Raw genomic sequence first — 24,205 nt, 5'->3', positions numbered from 1 at the left:
ATTTTCCTATAACAGCATGACATGGACTGTTTTATTGATTATTTATTTTTTATGCTGGCTTATCCGTCCATCCGTATGAGATTATCTTTAGCGCGATATCTCAAGAACGAGTGGTTGAATGTTTGAAGGATTTATAGGGGATTATCATTGTAACCAGTAGTTGAACTGATTAGATTTTGGAACTGATCCAAACAGGGCCAAGTTCACAGCATGGTCAACTGTCTGAAATAGTCTTCCTTCAATAGCTTCCTTTTTGTTTGTCAGAAAAAAAGCTGTTACGTACACGTTCATGTTCAGGAACTCAAGACCCATTTTTGGCTAGCTACAGTTTTTGCCATTGGTCCATCCTTGTGTCCATCCATGTGTCCCTCCGTCTGTCCGTCCGTGTGTTGGAGTGAGCTTCGAGATTCTCTTTAATGCGATATTGCAAGAACAGATGGTTGAAATAGTTTATCTTTAATAGCTTAATTCCTGTCTGAAGTATATTTTCATAAACATAACATTTAAACATAACATTTAGTGACACGAAGGACTAGACCTTGGCATTGAGTTCGACTTATTTGTAATAGTGTTGCATTTTGATATGCAAATTTATAACTGTGATTCAGTGGTTATGCATATTAATTTGTGGCGTCATCAGGGGACTTTTTTTTTTTAAAGCATGCATTAGCTACTTTCCCCTGAAAAGAGCTGGCAGTAACGAGTTGATGTCACTCTGGTTTTAACATTTACTGAAGAGTTATTTTTTTTTTAGACAGCAGTATTAGCATGTCATTCACATTTCATATTAAAGAAACTTTAAAAGGTCTGGTTTGGTGAGTATTGCTGGATAGAACAGGCGTCTTGGACAAATCAGTTTTCATGAAAGGTGAAGTTGATGTCCTTTTTTTTCTTTTCTTTTTTTTTTTAATAGTATGTGAAGAAAGGGGAAGTGCAAACAAGCTGCCTATATACTGATCTATAGCTGAGAAAGAAGTAGTTGTCAAACATGACACGGGAACATGGATTCGCGTCCCAAAACCTTGTAAAAGCTGACATTTTTAGCCACTTAGTCACACAAGTAGGAGAAATCATCACTTCAGGCTCAGAGTCGATACTGGGCTTACTTAGTCATTTTTCCTTCAGCCTGTTGGAGTGTTTTTCCCCCTACAGCCCTAAATGACAGGGTTAGTAAGATAGTTAGCTCTGTTTAGGCACCGGGATCAGTTTTTTAACAAGCTCTTCAACTCTTTCAGCTCGGGAATTTTGGTTAGACATGTCAAATTTGACTTTTAATAGCGAATATCTTTACAATTTACCCGCGGCTGCTGTTCATGAATTCACCCGTGTTATGGATTCACTCCCGGATTCAGACTGGCTGAGATTTGGTAAGATTTTTTTTGTTCTGTTTTAATTATTATTATTTATTTGGTTGTCTCAAATGGTTTACTTTCATATCCACATGATATTCTAACTTTTATAATACTATCCCCCCCAGTAGAAAACATTGTGTAGTTGTTTAGTCACGTTAGTCAGGCGACTTCCTCAACTTGAGTGAAAGTTATCCATTTAACACACTGCTTGGTAGCTAGCTAGCATTATTAGCTGATGTGTGTTTAGCATTTTAAAACCTTTCATTCTCTTTAATTCTGAGTCATTCTTGTTGTTAAATATAAAGTATAATTTTCTTACAGAACATGGTGAGTTAATAATTCGTGTCGAAAACGTCGTTAGCTAGGTGAGCTAGCTAAATAAATATTTACCTGTTTTACTTAATGCTGTCAGCTGAGCGAAACGATTAGCTGACACAGTTAGCTGTATTAGCAACATTAACAAATTTGGAGAAAATTCGAGAAAAATTTCCCAACTACGTGTAACAGCTAGAAAAAAGAAACTCCATTAAGGATGTAGGTTCACTGCACTGAGTGAGTGACTGCATCCCAAATGACTCCATGCTGCCTGTATAAGTGCACTAGACAGCCAGAGATGACCAGCTTTATCCCTGGTTTCTGAGAGGAAAATTTACCTACACTGAGTTCAGTGTTCAGTTAATGGTGCTGATAATCCCTTAAATAACATCACTGACCACTTTAATAGGAACACCTGTACCCCTGCTCACTCATGCACTTGTGCAGCATAAAATCACACAGATACAGGTGAAGAGCTTCAGACTATTGTCACTAGGTTCACTTTAAACAGAACTGTGTCCTGGTTGGCGCTGCACTGGGACTTACTATGCCCATTGTCTGTCCCAGTAGTCATTGTACTGTCTTGTACTGTTTTGTGCTGTCTGCGCATGTTTGCACTTGTGCACATCATTGTATAATTTATGTAGTCCCTTGTAGTTCTATGTTGTTCTGTGTTTCTTATGTAGCACCTTGGTCTTGGAGAAACGTTGTTTCGTTTCACTATGTACTTCTACATGGCTGAAATGACAATAAACTCCACTTGAACTTGAGATAAAGTTCAAATCAAACATCAAATCAGAACATGGGGAAAAATGATCTCGGTGTTTTTGATCGTGGCATGGTGGTTGGTGTCAGATGTGTTGGTTTCAGTATTTCTGAAACTGCTGATCTGCTTTGATTTTCCCACAAAGCGGTCTAGGGTACACGGAAAGGTGTGGGAGAAAAAAACATCCAGTGAGCGGGCGTCAGTTCTGTCAGTGGAAACGCCTTGTTGATGAGAGAGTTCAGAGGAAAGTGGCTAGATGTGTTCAAGCAAATAGAATGTGTACAGTAACTCACATAGCCACTCTTTACAACCGTGGTGAGCAGAAAAGCACCTTAAAACGCACAAGATGCTAAACCTTGAGGTGGATGGGCTACAACAGCAGGGGAGCGCATCATGTTCCACTCCATTCAGCCAAGAACTGAAATCTGAGACTGCAGTGTTTTTTGTTTTGTTTTTTTCCCCCAACCTTCAACTGTCTGGTTTTTGTGAGCCTGTGACCACTGTAGCCTCGGATTCCTGTTTTAGGCTGACAGGAGTGAAACCTGATGTTGTCCTCTGCTGTTGTACCACATCCGCACATGTTGCGCATTCTGAGATGCTTTTCTGCTCACCACGTTTGTAAAGAGTGGTTATTTGTATGTACGCTGTTCCTGTTCTAAGGAGTTCAGTCATTTATCTAAAGCCACTGGAAATGCCCCTTCTCTGACCCATCATCTATAATTTATTGTTCTGCCTTTTAAACTTGGCCAGTAGTTGGTCTTGTTTTAAATTCAGCAGAAAAAAGTGAGAAAAGCACGAGCACTGCATGAAATGTCTTTTCACCCAAGAAAAAATCCGAAACTTCTTATAATCCGCGGGATATAACTGTATCTTTATCGACTTGTGAATCCAGACGGGATATATTTTACCTGGAGGTGTTTTTACTGGTCATTTTGTAGAAGGTAAAATATGGTGCATGCACAACCCTTTTAAAAAAATTACAGATCTGATGGATTTGGATGGGACTAAAATCCCAGAGATACTCTGGTAATAACCACATTACAGTACCTCCCTGCGTAAAACTAATCCAGTTCGAATACGGCTTATGTGCCGAAATAAGTAGTTAAATAACAGTCATAACATACTTTCAGTTTTATTTAAGGCTTTATTTATTAAATAGTCTCAGTCTTCAAGGAAATTGTTAGGAGTCAATGAGATCAGGAAGCCAGCTTTTTAGACAAGCGCTAAAAGAGAAAATATCGACGTTTTAAGTGGTAAGTGTTTGGTGAGTGTTTGCCAAATTCATTCATTCATCATCAGTAAGTGCTTTATCCTGGTCAGGGTCACTGTGGATCCGGAGTCTGTCCTGGGAACACTGGGCATGTGGTGGAAATACACCCTGGATGAAAACCAGTTCATCAAACAGCATCATGAACACACACCATATTTTTGGTCGTGGGTGGCACGATGGTGCACCGAGTGGCCATGTCGCCTCAGAGCTCCAGGGTCCCGGGTTCTTCCCTGAGCTCGGCTTACTGTCTTTGTCAAGCTTCTTATGTTCTACCTGGGTCTGTGTGGATTTCCTTCAGGTTCTCCAGTTTCCTTCCACCTCACAAAAACATCCCAGTAGGTGTATTGGCGACGCTAAAGTGCCCTTAGTGTGTGAATGTGTGTGTATGGTTTCCGGGGTGTATTCCCTCCTCATGCCCAGTGTTCCGAGGATAGGCTCTGGCTCCATCACATCCCTGACTAGAATAAAACACTTACTGAAGATGAATGAATAAATACTACTTTGTTTAGATCTTACAGTTCCTCTATATGTATAATATTTTATAGTATAATAATCTGTTTAATATGCTAATTTTTCTGCACATCATTATTCGGTCAGACTGGGACTTTAAAGGATTCAACCAATATTTTTAATTTAGTTTGACATTCATATGAAATGAAATCTCCTGAGAAGTTGCTTCATATTCGCCTCATAGTGCCAGTTTTCGATAACATAGAGACAGTACCATCTGTGAAACTGAGACATTGACTCAACAGTGACTTGAAGACAGATTGTGGTATCTACTTAAGTGTGTAAAATATATATATATATATAAACACACAAACAGTATTGACAGTGTTAAAAAAATATTTATTTCTCTATGAAGAGTTAAAAAAAAAAAAAAGGAAAAGTCATGAGTATGTCAGCACTCTTCCCTGAAGGAATGATTCATTATGATGTTTTAGCAACATTTCCTGAGTCAAGAAAGTGAATCTTTCCCCCCCCTTGTTGTTTTTAACAATCCAGCTTCCCGAGTAATATGTGACCAGACAGAGCTTCGGCTTGTGGCGAAGAGCAGCAGACGGACGGAAACACTAATGCACAACTGGGGGTGCAGGAACGGGACAGTCGGGGATCTCATAACCATCCTGCAAGATTTGGAGCTATTCAGACCTCGAGATATCATTCTTAAATGTGAGTAGGGTGGCACGGTGGTGTAGCGGGTAGCGTTGCTGCCTCACAGCTCCAGGGTTCCTGTTTCGATCCTGATCTTGGAGTGATGTCTGTTTGAAGCTCTACATATTCTCGTTTTCTCTGGGTTCTTCGGTTTCCTTTCACCATATATTGCTGTGACTAAACAGTTTCCTTCAGGGATCATTAAAGAACTCTATCTGTCTATCTATCTATCTATCTATCTATCTAAGTGGCCCTAAGTGTGTGTGTATCCAGGGTGTATTCCCACATAGCGCAGAGTGTTCCCGAGATAGGCTCTGGATCCACCTCAAACCCTAACCAAGGATAAAGTGCATACTGGATAGGAATATCTTTTTTTGTTTGTTTGTTTTTTGTTTTTTTTCCCCCCACTTTTTACAGCCTCAGAACCACAGCTAATGAAACACTGTTGCCCAAAATGTACTGGTTCTCTGGAAACTTTGTGTACTATGTATAACTTTCACTACATCCCTATATATAATTCATAGATTGCATCCAGAAGAAATGAGTCATAAATAATATTAATAATATTTGCTGGCAGGTACCTCAGACTCGATCTCTTTGCACCAGCTTTGCCGTTTTGGACTGGTCTCGGACTATGCTAGCCATCAGAGGAATTAAAAAAAAAAAAAAAAAGGAAATTTATTTGGAAATGAATATACCTGTAGATTGAATGGGTGTTTTTGAAAAGACTTTGACACTTTGCCTTTTGCTCTTGCTAGCTCATTATTCTTTTCAACTCCCATCATTTCAGCTGTCATTGAAGTTAACATTTCCTTGTCTGATTTTATTCAATTGTCTGATTTTATTCTGTAGCTTTTATTATGTCTAATATGATCCCTAGGAATGTTTTTGCTTGATTGGTGCAGCCACCATCGCTAGTTTGAATCCTGACGATGCTGTAGTCGTACCTGGTTGGGAGTGTGAGAGCGTAACTGGCTCTACGCTCTGACTGGGAAAGATGGCTGCCCTTTCTCCATTGATTAGTGCAATAACTGCCATTCACAGACATATGTATGGGCACGTAAACAGAATAGGGCAAATCACTGATGTCGGAGCTGTGCATTATGATTGGTTAGAAAGATTTAATTTAATTTTGTTACTGTTACCAGATTATAAATAATTTGCATAAAATTGAAAGATAAAAAAAATCTTGCTTTCTAGCAGTTTTCTGATACATTTCTATCTCTCTCTCTCTCTCTCTCTCTCTCTCTCTCTCTCTCTCTCTCTCTCTGTAAAGGGCGGCGTATTCCACAGCTGAGCTCTGTCTCAACCTCCTCCAGCTCCCTGCTATCACCGAGCCTCACCCGCCACAGCTCACCCCCCTCATCGATCTTTACCCCCTCTAAAGATGTCACCCGGGCCCTCCCCATTCTAGGTAACCCCTTACTCATCTTCTTCATATGTCATGCACAAAGGGCTGGGCATTTTGTTGATGCAACGTTGATCTCGTGATAAATTATGTCGCAATACACTTTTCTGTTATATGGGTCCCTGGAGGAGTAGTGGTTAGGCCACAGCACTCTCACCACTGCGGCCCAGGTTCGATTCCCGGCCAGGGAACCGTGCAACAGTGTGCTCTCAGTGCCGGTCCCAAGCCCCGGACAAAACTGGGGAGGGCTGCGTCAGGAAAGGCATTCAGCGTAAAAAAACTGTGCCAAATCAAATACGCTGACCAGTGATCTGCTGTGGCGACCCCTAATGGGAGCAGCTGAAAGAGGAACAACAACAACACTTTTCTGTTATATCATCTAATTAGAACCTATTCTTTTATATAACAGTTTCAAACTCATCACAGACAGCTGGTTCATTTTGGACTGAATTAAAAAAAAAATTGTAATATGTTTTTCAAAAATTTTATTACAGAATTTAAAAAAAAAAAACTTTTTCAGTGTTTATTTTTTTGGAGATGTTAAATACACCTATCATTTAACGAACTATTTAAGTTTTTTTTTTAATGGCTGCCAAACCTGTCGTATATATCATACATACAGTATCTTGATTTTTTTCATATCACCCATCCCCAAATGCACATTAGTAAAACATATACAACAAATGGACAGTACATTGAGTCTTAAATCACACACACACACACACATATATATATAAAAAATGTATGTATGTATGTATATATTTATACAATGTGTGTATCACCTCTAAAACCCCCTGTTGGTGTATTCTAGTTTAGTCTTTGTCCCATTTTAGCTTCAGTTGCTATCTATGTATTCTATTGTGCAAGGAGATATTAGACTTCATTGCAGTTAAAGTCATTATGTAACTATATTTTGGCTATTTGGCTTATTTTGGTTAAAAAGACAAGCTAACGGGTGCTGTTTTGTCTTTGCTTTATTATTCATAGCACAAAAAAAAAAAAACACGTTTGAGTCCAAAAAACACAATGCAAGCACTGTTCTTCACTTGTGCATAAACAGTAGTTACAGGCTGTTCAGTCAGGATATAACAATAGCTACATTTCCTATGACCACAATTTACAACATGAATAATTTCCTCCATTATAATGCCACCTGTTTGTTTGGTGCTCGAGAGATTTTTTTTGATAGTCCACTACAGTATTCTGGTTTTGTTTGTGTCCTTAGAGAGCAAGAAGCTGCTACCCAAACCTGGACCTCCACCCCCGGATCTGAACAGAACATGTCCCTGTCCACCATCAACAGTTTTAAAAGAAGGAGAGAAAGAAGAGGTAAATATATTCAATTTGCCCTAACACTAGGCAAGTGCCGCTAATCAATCATAATACGACACGTTATGATATTTAGTATGCTCGCTATTGTTATTGCGATGGTTCCAACATCATCACACCCTCGTGTCCTATTTAGACGGCAGCGCAAATGCAGCTGCTTCTTAATGGCTTTTATTTTGAACACACTTGAAGGCAGCATCACGTTTTTGGAGAAGACAATCTCATAATTCTCTTACCCGTTAAAATCTTGCCACAGAATTATGATTGAGGAATAATTTAATAATTAAGTTAATTTAATATACAATATTGTAATAAAAGTGTTTCACAATTGTCCTGGTTATTAAAAAAAAAAAAAAAAAAAAAAGGTGGCGCAACAGAAAAGCTCTCACCCTATCGTCTGGAGACTGTGAGTTTGAGTCTCGACGATGCCACATCCCTGGCTGAGAGTCCACAGGAGCAGAATTGGCCGTGCTCTCTGGGTGGCAGGGGTGGCATTACTCTCTCTCCCCCTGCCAATCACAGCGACGCCAATCATGGGCGTCTGTGAGTTCATGCATGCGGAAGAGGGCGGATAGTGCTTTCCTATGAGTGTGTTACGCCGCCCCCGATGTAGCATGAGTAGCAGTTTGAAAAGATGCAGCTGACTGGATTCACATGACTAGCCACATGTGATAGCCTTCACCCTCCCGGATTGCTAGCTGTCATATGGTAAGGGAGACTTGCCTAACTGGTGGGTGGGCATTGCCCAACAAAATCAGCCACGGAGTTTGAATTTAGTTGTTGCTGTATTCAACTTTAATTATCTGGTGTTACTCTGTTCTCCTTTGTTATATAATTTAGCAATTCATTATAATTCTATTTGCAGCATTCTTGTGATAGCTATACAGCTGAGTCTCCTCTGTTCACGGGCGTCATGTGCTGGCCGTTTGAAGAAGTGCAGCGAGGTACGGACAATTTCTCCGCAGCCAGGCAGATCGGAGAGGGAGGCTTCGGCCACGTGTACCGCGCCTCTATGAGGAACACTGACTTTGCAGTGAAGAGGCTCAAAGAGGCAAGTGGATGGAGAAATGAATGAGTAGATAAGTAAGAAGTAAAACTTGGAGGTGTGCTGTTATAGGAAAATAATCAACCACGAGATGGTATGATGCAGCTCAACATGAAACAGAATTACCATTTGTTACCATTACAAAGTTGCTTATTTTTCTGTAACAACATGTGGAAATGTTTTCTTCCCTTTATACCACAGCTACAAGTTTGCCAAAGCTACAATTGCTTTTTATCCATTTATAGTTACATTCAGTTGTGGAACATTCTTGAAAGAAGTTAGCTCATTCTTTTTCCCCCTGAAGTTAATAAGACAAAAAAAAAACCCGCAGCTTTTCAAGTTACTGAGAAAGCACAAAGTCCTGAAGACTTAGTTACAGCTTTATCTCTAAGTGTTACAAAGCTCTGACGCTGGAGACTCCTTCCATAAAGAGACGTCTCCTCACAGAGAACTTGTATGGAGTGTCCACTATACAAGTCCCTGTGTACAATAAGCCATTGCTCTAGAAGTGTAGTATTAGAATGTATTAGAAGCCATAATTACTGTCAGTGCTGCTGTTATAGAAAATTAATCAACACCTTCTGACCAATCAGAATCAAGAATTCAACAACAGCTCTCTTTTGTGGGCTTTGTATCATTTTTGTGGGCTTTTTGTTTTTAGCTGTGTGTTGTCTGGACGGGGCCACGTGTCTTGTCCATTAATGAGAAGCTCTTAATGTCTTAAGCAGGATTCCCATATGGGTTGGAGTGTGGTGAAGGAAAGTTTTAGGACTGAGGTGGAAAGACTCTCACAGTAAGAAGCCTTCTCTTTCCATGCTTGCTTTGGCAACTGCTTCATTCATCTGGCACTTTCTTTTCTCATCCTTTCACACTCCTTTAGGTGGCATTGGCCATGGATTTAAAAAATATATATATATATTTATATGTATACTTTGTATTACAAACACACACTGTGAGAAGGACTTTCCCATCTGAAATTTTTATTGCCCACTGTACAGGCCACATGAGGGCCACACCCATAAAAAACAAAAGTCTTCTGCCTCTCCGTCTCCCCTTGTTGTGGTCAGTTACCTTTTGTTTGACTCTCAGTTTGGGTCATTGGGGTTTTCACACTTTGTAACCTTTTTTCTTGCTTTGCACTTTCAGCCTTTTTGGTTACTGCCTGTCTTTCAACATGAAGGCTTCACCAAGGCCTGTTTTATTTCCTAGATATCGACACCCAAACATAATGGACTTGGTTGGTTACAGTGTGGGAGGTGGAACGTACTGTCTTATCTACGTGTACATGCCCAGCGGTTCTCTGGAGGACCGGCTACGCTGTGAGGTAAACCACCGTCTTGAGTGCAAATTGCCTTTCCTGCTAATATGCACTTATTTACAGATTAGATTTGATTGTGGTTAAAGAAATAGTTCTAGTTTTAACCAAAATGTAGCTGATCAATCAAGGTGGACAAATTAATAGCCCGTCCTCATTACATGTCCGGACTGTTAGTTTCTTATTCATAATTGCAGACAAAGTGGCTCAGGAAGCTAGCATTGTCAAGTTGTTTTTTTTTCCCTTCTTCAACAACAAGAGACAGGAAAAAAAAACTTACACACTTTTGACTTTGACAAAACAAAAGTTTTCACTTCACGGTGGTGCGACACACATCGGTGCTCTAACTCTAACACATGCTACTCGTTCTGAATCCCACCACCTGCTGCACCACACACATCGGCATTTACTACTCAGATTCATTAGCTCGAATGGCTAATTACCACGTTTTCAGAATCAGGAATACAGAGTTATGTGGAGACACCGAAACGACTGAGCAAAATAAACTGCAGAGTAACAGATAAATATATCGAAAAAAAAAAAACATATGAATTGAATATTTTTTACGTGCTATGTGAAGAGAGCTGCAACACTGCAGCTCATTGCCAAACACTGACTAGCAATTTTTGTTGAGGACACAAACACAATGTGCTACCAGAATGTGACACTTTCTTAGAAAGGGATAATGACTGAGTCATTCTCTACACATATGTGTGTCTGTATTAATGCACTTAACTAGCTAACTATCTCACTGTACTTTATTACATTACGTTAGCTACCACTTCTTAGCCTAGTCAGTTTCTGGGCAACTAAAACATCGGACCGGGCAGCATGCTTTCTCAGAGGGGATAGCTTCCGAGGATTTGTTCAGTACCGAAACACGTTTGGTGTTTGACTTTTGTTTCTGTAGTTTTGCACTGGAACTTCCATGCTAATGAAATGAAAGGAAGATTTTGTCTGTAGATCTCTGCCTTAAGCCAGATCAAGTTCTTCATTGAAGTCACACAGGCTTACTCACATTGGAGCTTCCAAAGCTGAAAGTTCAGCTATTTAGAAAATTGCAGTGTGACATCAAGGACTTTTTTTTTTAACCTCCCAACCAATCAGGTTGTGGGGCAAATGAGGAAAAACAAACATGGCTGAGGAAACTTAGCCTAATTAATGCGTGAATAGGAGGAAATTCACAAAAGATTGCATCAGAAATATTTCTTTACCAATGTTCCAATGTTGCAATGTAACTAAATATAACAACTTGGTTATTTTTGGGAAGTTCACTGGTAGGCGATGTGATGTCTCACTTTGACTGTGGCTGCACATAGTCACGTCACCCAAGCAGCTCAAATTCTCTTGATTTTCTGCCTCCAAAGCTACAGCGAGAGCAAACCACCTCCTCATCACCAATCTTTATTTCATCTCTATTATTGATAATAACAAAATCGACACTAGAGAGCAAGTTAGGCTAGATAGTAGGCTTAAAAAAAGTGTGAAAGCAGCCTTATTGTAATCACTATGATTGTAACACTGTGGGTCAGCTCTCTTGAAGAGCTGTCAAATAGTTTGCCTTCTGTATCTCCAGTGAAAAACTAAAGATGAAAACATCATGCACCAGACATGTTTTGGCTAATAAATTACATTTGGCGATTAAAAATTTCTTGATTTATGCATTTTAGGTTAGGACTGTTTAGGTAGCAGAAGCTACATATACACAGAAGGCATGTCTGAATTCTTTAAACAGCTCTGGAAAGTCATCACTCTGCACGGTTTAGCTATTGGCTAACTTTTTTTAATTTATCTTAATGAGGGTTAATTATTAGGCACCTTCCCCAGTTGATGTTATGGGTTTGCTCCTGTCTTTCAGAATGGCTCTGCCCTCTCCTGGTCACAGCGTGTAAAAGTGGTGCTGGGTTCGGCGAAAGCTATTCAGTACCTTCATTCCTGCTCTCCTGCACTCATCCACGGAGATGTCAAAAGGTACAGCCAGTTTGTTTTAGTGTCTTCATTTAATGTTCAGGCAGTTTAGTATCATTTTTAACACAGTGCAGAAAATAAAACTTTTCTCTTCATACACGGTTATTCTGTTTCTACTCCTCAATGTTTTCTTTTTTTAATTTGTGGTTCTTTTTTTTTTTTTTTTTTTTTTTTTTTTTACATGCTTTATAAAGTGACCTTGGGTATTAGAAAGGCACGATATAAGTTGAAAAAACAAATAAACAAATGAATAAATAAATAAATTATTGAATGAAGAAGCAGATAGATAGATAGATAGATAGAGTTGTTCTTTGCAATGTGAAATTTTATGCATTACAATTATGCACACATTATATACTTTATAATCAAACTAAATGGCTTTGGAAATGGGAAAACAAGGGACAGGTGCACACAATGATGGAAACATCCCAGTGATGAGATGGGGGTGGAGTCTAAACAACAGAACAGGAAGTTGCCATGACATCATAAATGTATAATAAAAAATCTGTTATCCCTTCTCCCCCAGCTCCAACATTCTCTTAGGGGAACATCTGGACCCGAAGCTGGGCGACTTTGGTCTGGCGCGGTTGTGTCGTAACCCCAGCAGAACTCCAGGGAAGACGAGCAGCGTGGCTCAAACCTCTACAGTGCGCGGCACCCTGGCGTACCTGCCCGACGAGTACCTGAAAGATGGCCAGCTGGGCACGGAGATCGACATTTACAGCTTTGGAGTGGTACGAGCCGCCATGTCTGAGATTAACGCTCACAAATCTTTAGTAGCTTATAATAAAATGCTGCATGCACATTTTTTTGCACAGTTTCTAAGAATGCGTCTGTTAAAGACACAGTGTAATTTGTTATTATGATTATCAAACGCTTAAAAAAGGAATACATGAAAAAAAAACTGCAGATGATGAATTGTAAATACTTATTATTGGTCCAGAAATGTATATATATTTAATATATAAGTAGGTAAAATGTTAATCTGTTCCCTTCAGGTGTTGCTGGAGGTACTGACAGGTCGAAGAGCTTTAGAAACCAGCAGCCAGTCAAAGAATGTTTACCTGGTGAGAAGCTAAGCTTTACATTCACAGCATACTCCAACATACTCACTCACAAGACAAAACCCAAAGACAATATCTTTTGTGCAGAAAGACCTGGTGTCAGAACTGGAGGACGATGGGAAAAGTTACAGCAGAAAGAAGGACACTCGAGAGCTCTCTAATTCACAGGCAGCAGAGAACATCTGGAAGAAGCATCTGGATCCTTGGCTGATGTCGGCAGGAACGTCTGGCCCTCACGGGTCAAAAGAAATCGCTCAGCTGGCGTGTCGCTGCTTAGACCGCCGGAGAAAGAAAAGGCCTCCGATGATTGAGGTGGGACAGAACGGCCATTTTATCTCACTGGCTGCAGTGCTTTTGTTGATTTCATTTTTAAGTCATTTGTACGCAAGAAAACAGTCACATTTACAACCATAAAACGCATTATACAAACTTAATTTAAAAACTTTGCATAAAAAACTACACAATATAAAAATAAATAAAAAGTCTTTTAAAAAAGTTTAATGTTTTAAACTAATTCATTCATCTAACTGTTTACAGCTACATATGAAATTAATAACAAATATTAATATGACCCATTACAGGCAAAGAAATGAATTTGAATAAATTGTGACGTGGAACTTGCAGTTGAGGTCATTGTGAAATCTAGATGTCGTAAGTTTTATATTTGATATGTTCTATCTCCTCTTCCAGGTCTTCAGTACTCTGCTGGACGTGCAAACAGGCTTGGAGGCTTTGAACACAACGGTTACAGTCAGAACGTCTCCTACTCTTCCTCATCTGTCCGGCCCGAAGCCTCTGCGCTCCGATAACTCTGTGGACTCTCTCTCGTGTCAGTTCTCAAAGCTCGGCCCTCAGGAGAACACTTTCTGTTGCTCGCACAACCACAGCTTCCCACACTCCCCTTCCACAGTGACTTGCTCAGAACTCCCCGAGTCGGGAAGGAGAGAAGGGTCATGGGACAGTCGCTATTCCTCCTCTCATGCGCCGTGTGAATCAGATGAGAGTCAAGGATATTCACAGTATTTTTTGCCAACGTGTACAGCGCAGAGAAACACGCCTCAGCTGGCCAATGTCAAGACCACACAGTCAAGTAGCTTCTCAATAGTTTCACCGATGCCATCGAGTGTCACTGCAGGTAAAAGGCTTTCATTTGTGCTTAACAGAAATACAGTCTTTATTCCCTTTGTGGAAAAAAAAACCCAAAACAAAACAAAAAAAAAGACAAAATCCTGGGCAGTTTGGGTGGGTTTAGCACTCAAGAGATCAATATTCCCTTAGGGCAGTTTACCAAAAGCAAATTGTTCATTCTTAAAGGAAATGTCCACTCTCAGAGGGTAGTCAAATGGCATTGTGGGTAATGTAGGAAACTGTTAAAAAGAAAACAGACCAAAAGATCAATGAAAGAAGTTTAAACTAAAAAGAAATTCATTAAAAAACAAGTCTTGGATGCCATTAAAAGTCTCGCGTTAATTCAAATATTGACAGGTTGGTCAGGGTGGATTTCTCCTTTAAGTCCATTCCAACTGTGTGTTTAAAGTGAGAATTTTTAGCACTGAGACCACTAAATTAGTCAGAGGAAAAAAAAAAAAAAAAAGTTCCCTTTTTGGCACCAGACAACCTGCTAATCTTAAACTGAGGAGGTGAGGATGCTGTATCCATGGAGCAGATGATCATTTTATTGCCATAACAGCCATTCAGGGTATTGAGTTGTCAGCAATATGCTGCAAAAAGCTTTAACGGTTACTGTTTTAGAAAACAGCAAATCATTATCACAGCAGCGGCTCTGTAACCCTGTTTACATAGTGCAACTGCAAGTTTATTTCTTTGTTTTGATTTTAGTTCTGATTTTATCAGCTACGTTGGTGTTTTTTCTCCCTCGTCCACTCAGAAAATTACAGATCAACAGTTTTTTTGACCAACTCTGTAGTGGTTTAATCATTTCAGTCCTGAGAATAGACGGCTCTGTGATTTTCGCAGGCACATGCTGCCATTTTTTTGCCTGCTGCTACTCGCATTATTATTTAGCATCATATCCATATTATAATACCAAATGGCGAAATCAGAAGAGCTTGATGCTGCAAGCTGATTAAAGGAGCTGTTTACTGCCACTTTATATTCACATATGCCACAATATCACACCTGTTTTGTCAGCTAATGTTAGATGCTGCAAAATGAACATGAATGTAAATGATTAATTTTCTCTGTATTCAAACCACTAATGTGTATATAACAACACATGACTGTGTCACCCAGACATCCACGTCCGTAGGAAAACAGATCACTCATCCCACGTTAATTTAATTGCCATCTGGAGAGGTTTATCTCGGAGGTGTCGTGTAAAAATGATATTACACCCATAGACACTAACCCCCTCTAGATAAGGTTTATGATCCCTAGAAGTAGCAAATGCTTTAGCGAGTGATTAGGCCTATAATAAAGTGAGTAGACAGCTGATGCTAATACTAACAAAGAATAAACAGCTAACGCAATTCAAAGCGTAGTTGTCTTGGGCATACTCACTCTGAGTGTGTGTATGATGAAGCATTTGACGTGAATAAAACTGGTATAGAAGTTGTAATTTTGGTTATGTGCTGGGTAAATTCCATATCTAAGTATGTAATGGCTCAGCTCTCAAATCAGCTGAAGTGTGGGCTGGTTTTAAGTCCAGCGGGTTCCCGGGGTCAATGAAACAGTAGGTTAGGGGTTTGTTTTTCCAAACTACAGTAAAAAAAAGTGTTTTTTTTTTCTCCCAGAGTCAGGACTCATACATGAAATTATGATTGAAATCCTTTGAGGTGTTTAAAAAATGTTTTAAACTAACAATATATTTGTAGTCCCGCTCTGTCAGAAGTGCAAACATCTACAGTTTAGCTGCAATATTTATGATTTTTTTTTCTCCCAGTTTAGTCATTTGCCAATTTCCACCCACTAGCTAGTTCTCCTCTATCATACAACAGCTACCAAGGGAGGGTGAAGCCATGTACCTACGACCACACAGAGGAAAACTCGCTATCTGCCCCCTTCCACATACATGACCTCACACAAGCCTGTGATTGGCTAGTGTCACTGTGATTGACAGGGGAGAGAGAGTATGCCATCCATCCCACCCTGAGAGCACAACCAATTTTGGCTGTACATCACTCGCAGTCTCCTGTTGAAAGGGTGAGCGTTTTAGTGCCGTGACCCTTGGGAGAATATTATTGTTTTTAACCAAAGAATATTTATAGTCGTACTCTGTCAGAGATGCTGGCATATGACTTAGCTGTAGCATTTACAGTTTTTGACCCCTCGATACAGTAATACAGGAGATACCTGAAAGGTTTCCTGCTTTTTCAGCTAAAGCAGACGTCAGACCAAACGCAAATAACATTCACCTGGAAGAAAAGCTAATACACTGAAGGAGAAATTATGCAGTGATCGATGGATTTGCTTCTGATATCATGTTTACTTTATCTAGGGGGACTTTGACCTGTGAATTCATGAGCCTCAGTCTTGTGAGCTGATAGAAAACTGGACTGTGGTCTCTTTGATTGGTTAAAAAAAAAAAAAATGGAGGCGCTGCTTATTTTGTAGCTTCCCCCAACACCTTTGCCTAAATTTTCTTACTGTTGCTTGGTGCACATCTGGGGGGTAAAATGTTGTCTATGTGGGCATCTGATTATCACATCCATATGTGCCCATTCCAAAACCATGGGCATTAACACCAGTTAAGTGTGGCTGTGGGGATTTGTGTTCATTCAGCTACAAGAGCATTAGTGAGGTCAGGCACTGATGTTGGGCGACGAGGTCTGGGGTGCAGTCGGTGTTCCAGTTCATCCCAAAGGTGTTCAGTGGGGTTGAGGTCAGGGCTCTGTGCAGGACACTCGAGTTCTTCCACTCCAACCTTCACACACCATGTCTTCATGGAGCTCGCTTTGTGCATGCTGGAATATGTTTGGACCCCTTAGTTCCAGTGAAGGGAAACTGTAATACTACAGCATACAAGTGTGCTTTCAACTTTGTGGCAACATTTTGGGGAAGACCCACATATGGATGTGATGGTCAGGTGTCCACAAACTTCCGGCCATGTAGTGTGTATGTTAGGGTTTTTGTGGTAAAATTGTTTTTTTTTTTTTTTTCCCTCTTTCTGTCGGCTAGCTTTTCTTGGTAGCAGTGTTGGCACCTCTGCTCTGTGCTCACTCTCTGATTTTCTTCCTATGTCTTTGCAGATGACAGAGTTATTATTAATCCAGTCAGACAGCGTTTAGTTGAGAAAATGGCACTTTACGAGGAAGGTCGGATCCTGACATCAGACCTCTTCTCTTCTGGCGGTCCATCAAGTAAGTCCTGCAGGTGAAGTGTGACTGCACAGGTCCTGAAAAAACAACTTGTATATAAGAGAATGATATCATTTGCATTCATTACTTGCAGTTTTGAAATGTTATTTTTCCTAAATGGATGGCTTGTGGAAAATATAGCTTAGAGACAGAAAGAGATGGATAGAAGTTCCCTTTTTACACTGTTTAGAGTTAAAGGTAAACTCCCCGAACAAAAAAAAAAAAAAAAAAAAAAAAGGATCAGATGAGTAATTTCTTTTCTAATACTTGGTCACGCCTCCCCTGGTCGTAATAACAGGGCTGATCCTGTCAGATGAGGATTCCTCTAGTGTCTTGAAGCCGCTGTTCCAAATGACATCATGAGTAATGTCACAGGGGACGATGATTTTGCAGGCCTGTTAAAGTGTCTCAGTGTTCCATCATACTCACTGAACAAGTCATGACCCAGTACATCCTATAGTCATCATCCTGGAGCATGGGAATGTCAGCGTTGTGTACTGCTTGGATATAAAGCACAAAAAGGAACCTCAAAATCTGACCAATTTGTCCCTCAACATGCATGTTTTTAATCTGGGGAGCTTATCTAAGGGATGGTTTAGATACAACCCATACAGGCTGCACTGTGCTGAACATTTCTTGTCAATGTCGTCATCTGGTATCGTTCTTTTCTACCGGATTCTGTGTTATGTAATGTTAGGGTAACAAATCTGTGATGCAACATTTTGTCATAATATCCATCGCAGTCTTGACTACCCTTCTTTCCAGGGTACCAGGACAAAGTAAAGCAGATCATTGTTCGATGTAAAATAAATAAATAAATAAAATAAAAAATAAGAAACAATCGGCACTAAATCATCATGAGTTGTAGAATCAGACAACTTCCAGTTTTTGGAAAAAACAACAGCAAAAACATGCAAGGGTTGTGTCCCAAATCACAAACTGTATATGTATTAAATAGTACGCTATATAGCCAAAAGTTTGTGCGCACCTGACCAACACACCCATATGTGCTTGTTGAACATCCCATTCCAGATTTATTCCCCTTTATTCTTCTAGGAAGGCTTTCCACTAGATTTTGGAGCGTGGCTGTGGGGATTTGTGTTCATTCAGCCACAAGAGCATTAGTGAGGTCAGGCACTGATGTTGGGTGATCGGTCGGTGTTCCAGTTCATCCCAAAGGTGTTCAGTGTGGTTGAGGTCAGGGCTCTGTGCAGGACACTCAAGTTCTTCCACTCCAACCTTCACACACCATGTCTTCATGGAGCTCGCTTTGTGCACAGGGGCATTGTCATGCTGGAACAGGTTTAGACCTCTTAGTTCCAGTGAAGGGAAACTGTAATACTACAGCATACAAACACATCCTACACAGTTGTGTGCTTCAAGCATTGTGGCAACATTTTGGGTGAGATAGTCAGGTGTCCACATACAATTGGCCATATAGCGCATGTCAAAAATAGCCAAATACATACAGTGTTGTACTATTTAGAACAATGTACATTCCTAACATTTGTACTTAGTACAATGAAAAACCTGGAAAGTTTCTTTTAGTCGGCTGCTTTATGCGTGTTCACATTAGGGATGTGTACTGCTATTCAAATATTGAAATCATTTTGTTTTTTCTGCTATGCTGTACATCCACAGTAAGAAAATGTGAAAAAGAAAAGTGACGTCTGGTGATATTTTGAGACAGTGTTGCAGTGTGCACGTAAAAGTATCGGAAGAAAGCAGTTTTCACTCTCATGCAGGCGGGAGTGAGAGGTCAGATATGAAGCTCATAGGATAAAAAAAGAGATAATAACATTCAGTACAACTCCGTTGGCATTCAAGACTTTTAATAGACACAAATCAGGTGGCTCAGGTTTGCGATTTAACTGCATTCCCAGACGTCACACTGCAATGCTTTTTATTTTATACCTGCTGCTGCTCTCACATGGGGCATGTATTTCAAGGTTCCATTCACTTGCTGAGTAAATACACAAATATCTTTCCTATAGATGTGTTAATCCAATGGCAGTTTTAAAGGTGTTAATAAAGAGGAACATAATCATTGACGTGATATAGTTTTTTGTTAGGAGACGTTAATGTAACATTTGAATTCAATTCAACTTTTTTGTCATTATGCCAATACAGGGGCTATACAGTATGATGAAACACTGTCAAGCTACTTCTCTAGTGCAAGACAATAGACAGAGACAGTAGTCAAAAGACAGACAATAAGTGCGTAGACATTGAAGACAGGATGTGTGCAATGAACAGTAACTATAGGTCAAAGGGAAGAGGTAGGTTTATGGAAGAAGTCCTGGTTTCAGTACTTTGTTATCGTTATTTTGCTTTGTAAAGTTTCCCTAGCACAGGAAAGTGTTCAGGGCGGAGGAGTTTACGCTTTCCAGTTCCTCAGTAAAACGACAAAGTTGAATTTTTGTCTTATTAACTTTAAGAGAGTCTGGTGAAGGAGCAACTGTTTATAATGTAAGTGAAAACAGGAAGTAACTTGTCTTGTGGATATTCCATGACATATAAAATGTAAATACAAATGCTGAAAAAGCGCAGTATACGATATACGAGAATTTCCCGTCATTTACCAAACTTTAGAAGCTTCAATGAAAATTCTGAAGGCTATCAAAACCGTTCCAGCAGCGCTCCTTTAGCACCAGTGGCAGAAATGTATGATTTTATATACAACTCTATACAATTCTATACAATTATCTGTACATCTATACATATCTATACATAATTCTATACAAAACTCACAAGTAAAAAAAGATGACGGATAAAAATAGCCTATGACAGAATTTTTACAACCCTGTCCGTCAAGGTGATTTACTGTAATGCAACCTCTGGCAGTATGTCATTACTTAATGAATGAAAATTTGTAATTGTTGACATCGCTGTAGTATAAGCGGAATAATGCACTTGAGACCATGCTGTTATATGAAAAATAATCCACTATAAAAAATAATCCACTCAGGCCGTATCACACTGATTATTTTCCGTCTGTTGTTGCAGTTTCTCAGATATAACGTCCATCAAACAAGTAAACACGCATCACTGCTGACAGGAGGAACGTTGCTCCGTGATGCGTTACGTTAAAGACAATTTCCCCCTTCTTTTAAAAGTTAACCGTATATCCATTTGTTAAATCTTACAAATATTTGAATATTATAATTAGACAGAATATCCCTTCTTCACATAAAACCAAATTCTGAGTAAAATCTGAAGTTTCTGGAAAACGGATACAGGTTCCAGAGCAGATCTGGAATTGGATTAGCATCCATACCCTGACGTAACACACAGTCCAGTGGAAAAGTGCTATTATTTGAACAGTAGAACATTTATAAAATAGGCTGGTAATGCATATTCAGTACATTAGACACTTGACCATATTGTCAGAAATATTGTATTTGCACATAGATAGTTGAATGGTTTATATTTAGTTCTAAATCTAAACTGTTTTCTACACAGTACTGCTCTTAACCTGTGTTTAGATATTGTGTGTTTTAATGCAGTAGATTAATGACTTATGTTGACCCATTGCAGACGGAGTGATGAATACACAACCACGGGAACCAGAGGAGAGCGACGAGTTTGCTAGCGGTTTAGCCTAGACCACTCAAACTGCTACCTGCTGACGAATTCCAACACTCGAGAGGAAATCGGGCACGAAGGCGCTTAGCTGGTCAAGATTTCCCGGCACCAAATGTTCTCAACACCAAAGTGGTGGCCTATGAACAGTTTTATTAATACTATATATATTTTTGTACATTTTTAATCGTTGGATGGAAATTTCCCAAATAGACTGTGCTGCCTAACCACTGGACAGTACCTCCTATATGAATCAGGACATAAACGTGTGTGGGATTTAAGGAGACACTGGATAATATACCTTATGCCAAGTTTAATCCCGGATCCTGCAATCTTCAAATCTGCACAGAAATCACAACTCTTTCTTTCTTCTGTCTGAAAGTGGACACCGGTACAGAACAGAGCGAGTCAGCCTGCATCGCTGGCGGTAGTAACCGTGAAACTGCGATATGTTGAAATTTCAGGAAAGGCAAACGGTTTTAAAGCCAGGCCTGGCTGCTGTTAGGCTCGTTTTGGCGGCCTTTATACTGTGACTGCACATTGCATGAAGATTAAAACATGCGTCTGACTGGTTTAATATGAAAAGGTTTGTACAAGTGTTGTCGACGTGAATAGTTTCTATATTTCTTAGTCTGATTTTTTAGGATTATGTTACACTTGAACAAGTAATATTATCTTTCTCGAGCGTGCTGTGATTTCAACACCGTTCCTGTCATGAATGTGGTCTTTATGATTTAGCTGGACCACAAACTGGTAGTAAAACAGTTTACTCTTTCTTTTTCCTTCAGACATATTTCTGCTTCACACTTCACACCACAGCTTGGAGTTGACCTACAAGCTGAATAAGTAATTCAAGTGCTGCGTTATTTCAAGGGTACATTTACAGGATTTGCAAACTACACAAGGGATTTCGTTTGTGATTAATAACTCTTTGGTCTTGCACTATTGGCTGTAGGAGTTCAACTCAGTTCAGTGTCATTTTCCACATCCAAGTTTATCACAGTTAATGCTGACTTTGATGTAATTTAATGTGTGTATGTGCATGCTAGAAGTGGGTGATATGTGAAAAATATCATGTCACAATATTTGTGTAATGCACGATATGCATCACAACACTTAGGTTTTTTAAACTGCCAACATCATTTTTTTTTTTTTGTTTTGTTTTGAAAAAAGTAGTGTTATTTAAGAAATATGTTTATTTAACATCTACAAAAATGACTTAACACTGAAAATTTACCTTTTTTTTTATACATTTAATCAGCTGCTTTCCATCGGTGTTATAAAAATTTTAATGATACTAATGATACCAAAAATCAAGCATATTGTGACGCTTTAATTATCACAATATCAACATTGTTATATTGTCATATCACTCAGCCCTAGTTCCTCTGTCTCTCATGGTACGTTTCTGTTTGACTGTTGGGTTTTAGTGGATCTTGGTGAGGGGGGAAAAAAAAATTAAATATTAACATTATGTAAAATATCAGTCTGTATGTGTTATGTGTATGGTTGTTTAGTAAGGTGCCTGACCTCGCTTGTTTTATTCTGACTGTTTTTGCTTAATTTTATTTGTCCATCAACATCAGTCAAGTTATAATAAGATTTCATTTTTGGGATCGGCAATATGGCAAAAATGTCATATTGTGATACTTGAAGATGTTGTGATACAGGGCATGTATCACAATATTTTGTTTTTCTGTTTTATTAACAGTAAAAAAAAAAAAATAAGTAAGTAAGTAAGTAAATAAATAAATAAATAAGATGTGTGTGTGTGTGTGTGTATATATATATATATATATATATATATATATATATATATATATAAACACACACACAAGTTTATACATTTATAAATTGAATTTATAAATTCAAAAAACTTAATGAGGCTAAGGAGAGAAAATTTTCAATGATTGCTATACAAAAAAATGTTGGCACCCTCTCCGTAATTGGTTGTAATATGTAACAGATGAGTTTATTGATAGCAGTATTATAGTGTCCAGCCCCATTTAAAACCATAAATATATTTATGATTTATGAACATAATATATTAGTTGTGTAATAGTTACTAGTGGACAGATTCACTCATTTTAAATCAAAGCATCATGGCCAAAACTGCTGATTTTTGCTTCAGATTTTCAGAATTTTGGATCTCTTCCGTCTGTAACTTTCATTTTTCAAGACTACGTAAAAAGAAATTGACAATTCTTGACATAATTTATTTATACCAAAAAAATTGCACATAGCAAAATTTATTTTAATTTGTTTTCATTAATTAATTTTTTCAGATAGAAGCTTTAAATCTGTCTGTATAGTTACATTTAGTTTGATGTCATGTCTTCCTTTAGTCTATATCTATCCCTATATCTATCTATCTATCTATACTGTATATATGCTGTATACTGTATATATACTTTTTATATATATACACACACACACTGTATATTCACTTACATGATGTAAAGATTTGCTGAATGATTATTTTCTGATGTCCCATGAATTACTCACATCATCAGTTTCCTAATAATAACCCATCTCCCCATGAGTCATTTGTCCTGAGCCTTTAAAGGACGTACATGCAGAGGTTTTACTGGGTGGGAGATTGTAGGAACAGAACTTCTGAATGTAGGGTTTATCATCATGAACATCTCATGTACATCTCTCAGAATAAGACACCATTTTATATTATTTTAGTGGAACAAGGAAAGCTAGAAACTTAAAGTCTGGTCATGCAGTAAGTAGTTAAAGCCCCTAGGACAAAGACAGATATAAAATCAGATATATGTTTTAATCACATTTCATTATATCAATTTTGAACATTATATAAATAAGGAATAAAACAGTTATAGGAAAATAATCAACGACTCAGTAGTGTGATCCAGCCTGCCTCAAAGCACAGTCACTGTTATCATCCTGAAGTTAATTAATTTTAAATAACAGCATGTCCGGTAGTGTTTTATTGCTCTTATACCACAGCAATGTGCCAACATTAACAGTGAATTATTTATTAAAAAATGATACGTCATACTTTTTCTATCTGTTTATTGTTACATTTAATGTAACAGCTGTAAATAATCTTCTTTCACCAGCTTTTCTTTTTCTCTATCTCATGAAGTTAAGACAAAAAAAAAAAAAGCATCCTGTTACCAAGAAACTGCAAACTGTATCTGAAAACCTCAAAATTTTTATCCGTTTATTGTTACATGTAATGTAACAGCCGTAAACAATCTTCTCTCACCAGCCTTTCTTTTTTCTCATGAACGTAAGACAAAGAATGCATCTTGTTACTGCAGACTGTATCGGAAAACTTCAAGTTACAGGTT

At 38.7% G+C, this 24,205-nt stretch overlaps 1 protein-coding gene across 3 annotated transcripts; it reads left to right on the top strand.

Moving 5' to 3' along the window:
• Positions 1-699: 699 nt before the first annotated feature.
• On the top strand, positions 700-22,348 carry irak1 (interleukin-1 receptor-associated kinase 1). Of its 3 annotated transcripts, none has more exons than XM_026927822.3 (14): positions 700-1,367; positions 4,709-4,876; positions 6,135-6,272; positions 7,492-7,595; positions 8,461-8,646; positions 9,369-9,433; positions 9,850-9,964; positions 11,814-11,926; positions 12,450-12,657; positions 12,922-12,990; positions 13,075-13,299; positions 13,678-14,122; positions 17,196-17,319; positions 20,841-22,348. In XM_026927822.3, the coding sequence occupies exons 1-14, from the start codon at positions 1,256-1,258 to the stop codon at positions 20,893-20,895; spliced, it is 2,127 nt and encodes a 708-aa protein (XP_026783623.3). In that variant the 5' UTR covers positions 700-1,255; the 3' UTR covers positions 20,896-22,348. The 3 variants fall into 3 exon arrangements, with proteins under 3 accessions (XP_026783623.3, XP_026783624.3, XP_026783622.3); XM_026927821.3 differs by having other exon boundaries at positions 701-1,367; positions 17,196-17,306; XM_026927823.3 differs by lacking the exon at positions 17,196-17,319.
• The last annotated feature ends 1,857 nt before the right edge of the window (positions 22,349-24,205 follow it).

This window comes from Pangasianodon hypophthalmus, chromosome 8 (genome assembly GCF_027358585.1).
Source record: "Pangasianodon hypophthalmus isolate fPanHyp1 chromosome 8, fPanHyp1.pri, whole genome shotgun sequence".
NCBI classification, from domain to species: domain Eukaryota; kingdom Metazoa; phylum Chordata; class Actinopteri; order Siluriformes; family Pangasiidae; genus Pangasianodon; species Pangasianodon hypophthalmus.
The sequence above is the reverse complement of the archived record's forward strand: the minus strand, read 5'-3'. Positions and strand labels throughout refer to the sequence as shown.

Excerpts from the sequence above, each read along its gene's own strand:
- irak1 (XM_026927822.3), top strand. The coding sequence starts at position 1,256 with ATGTCAAATTTGACTTTTAATAGCGAATATCTTTACAATTTACCCGCG. Across the intron at positions 4,877-6,134 it reads TCGAGATATCATTCTTAAAT|GGCGGCGTATTCCACAGCTG; the intron begins GTGAGTAGGGTG and ends CTCTCTGTAAAG. Across the intron at positions 6,273-7,491 it reads CCGGGCCCTCCCCATTCTAG|AGAGCAAGAAGCTGCTACCC; the intron begins GTAACCCCTTAC and ends TTGTGTCCTTAG.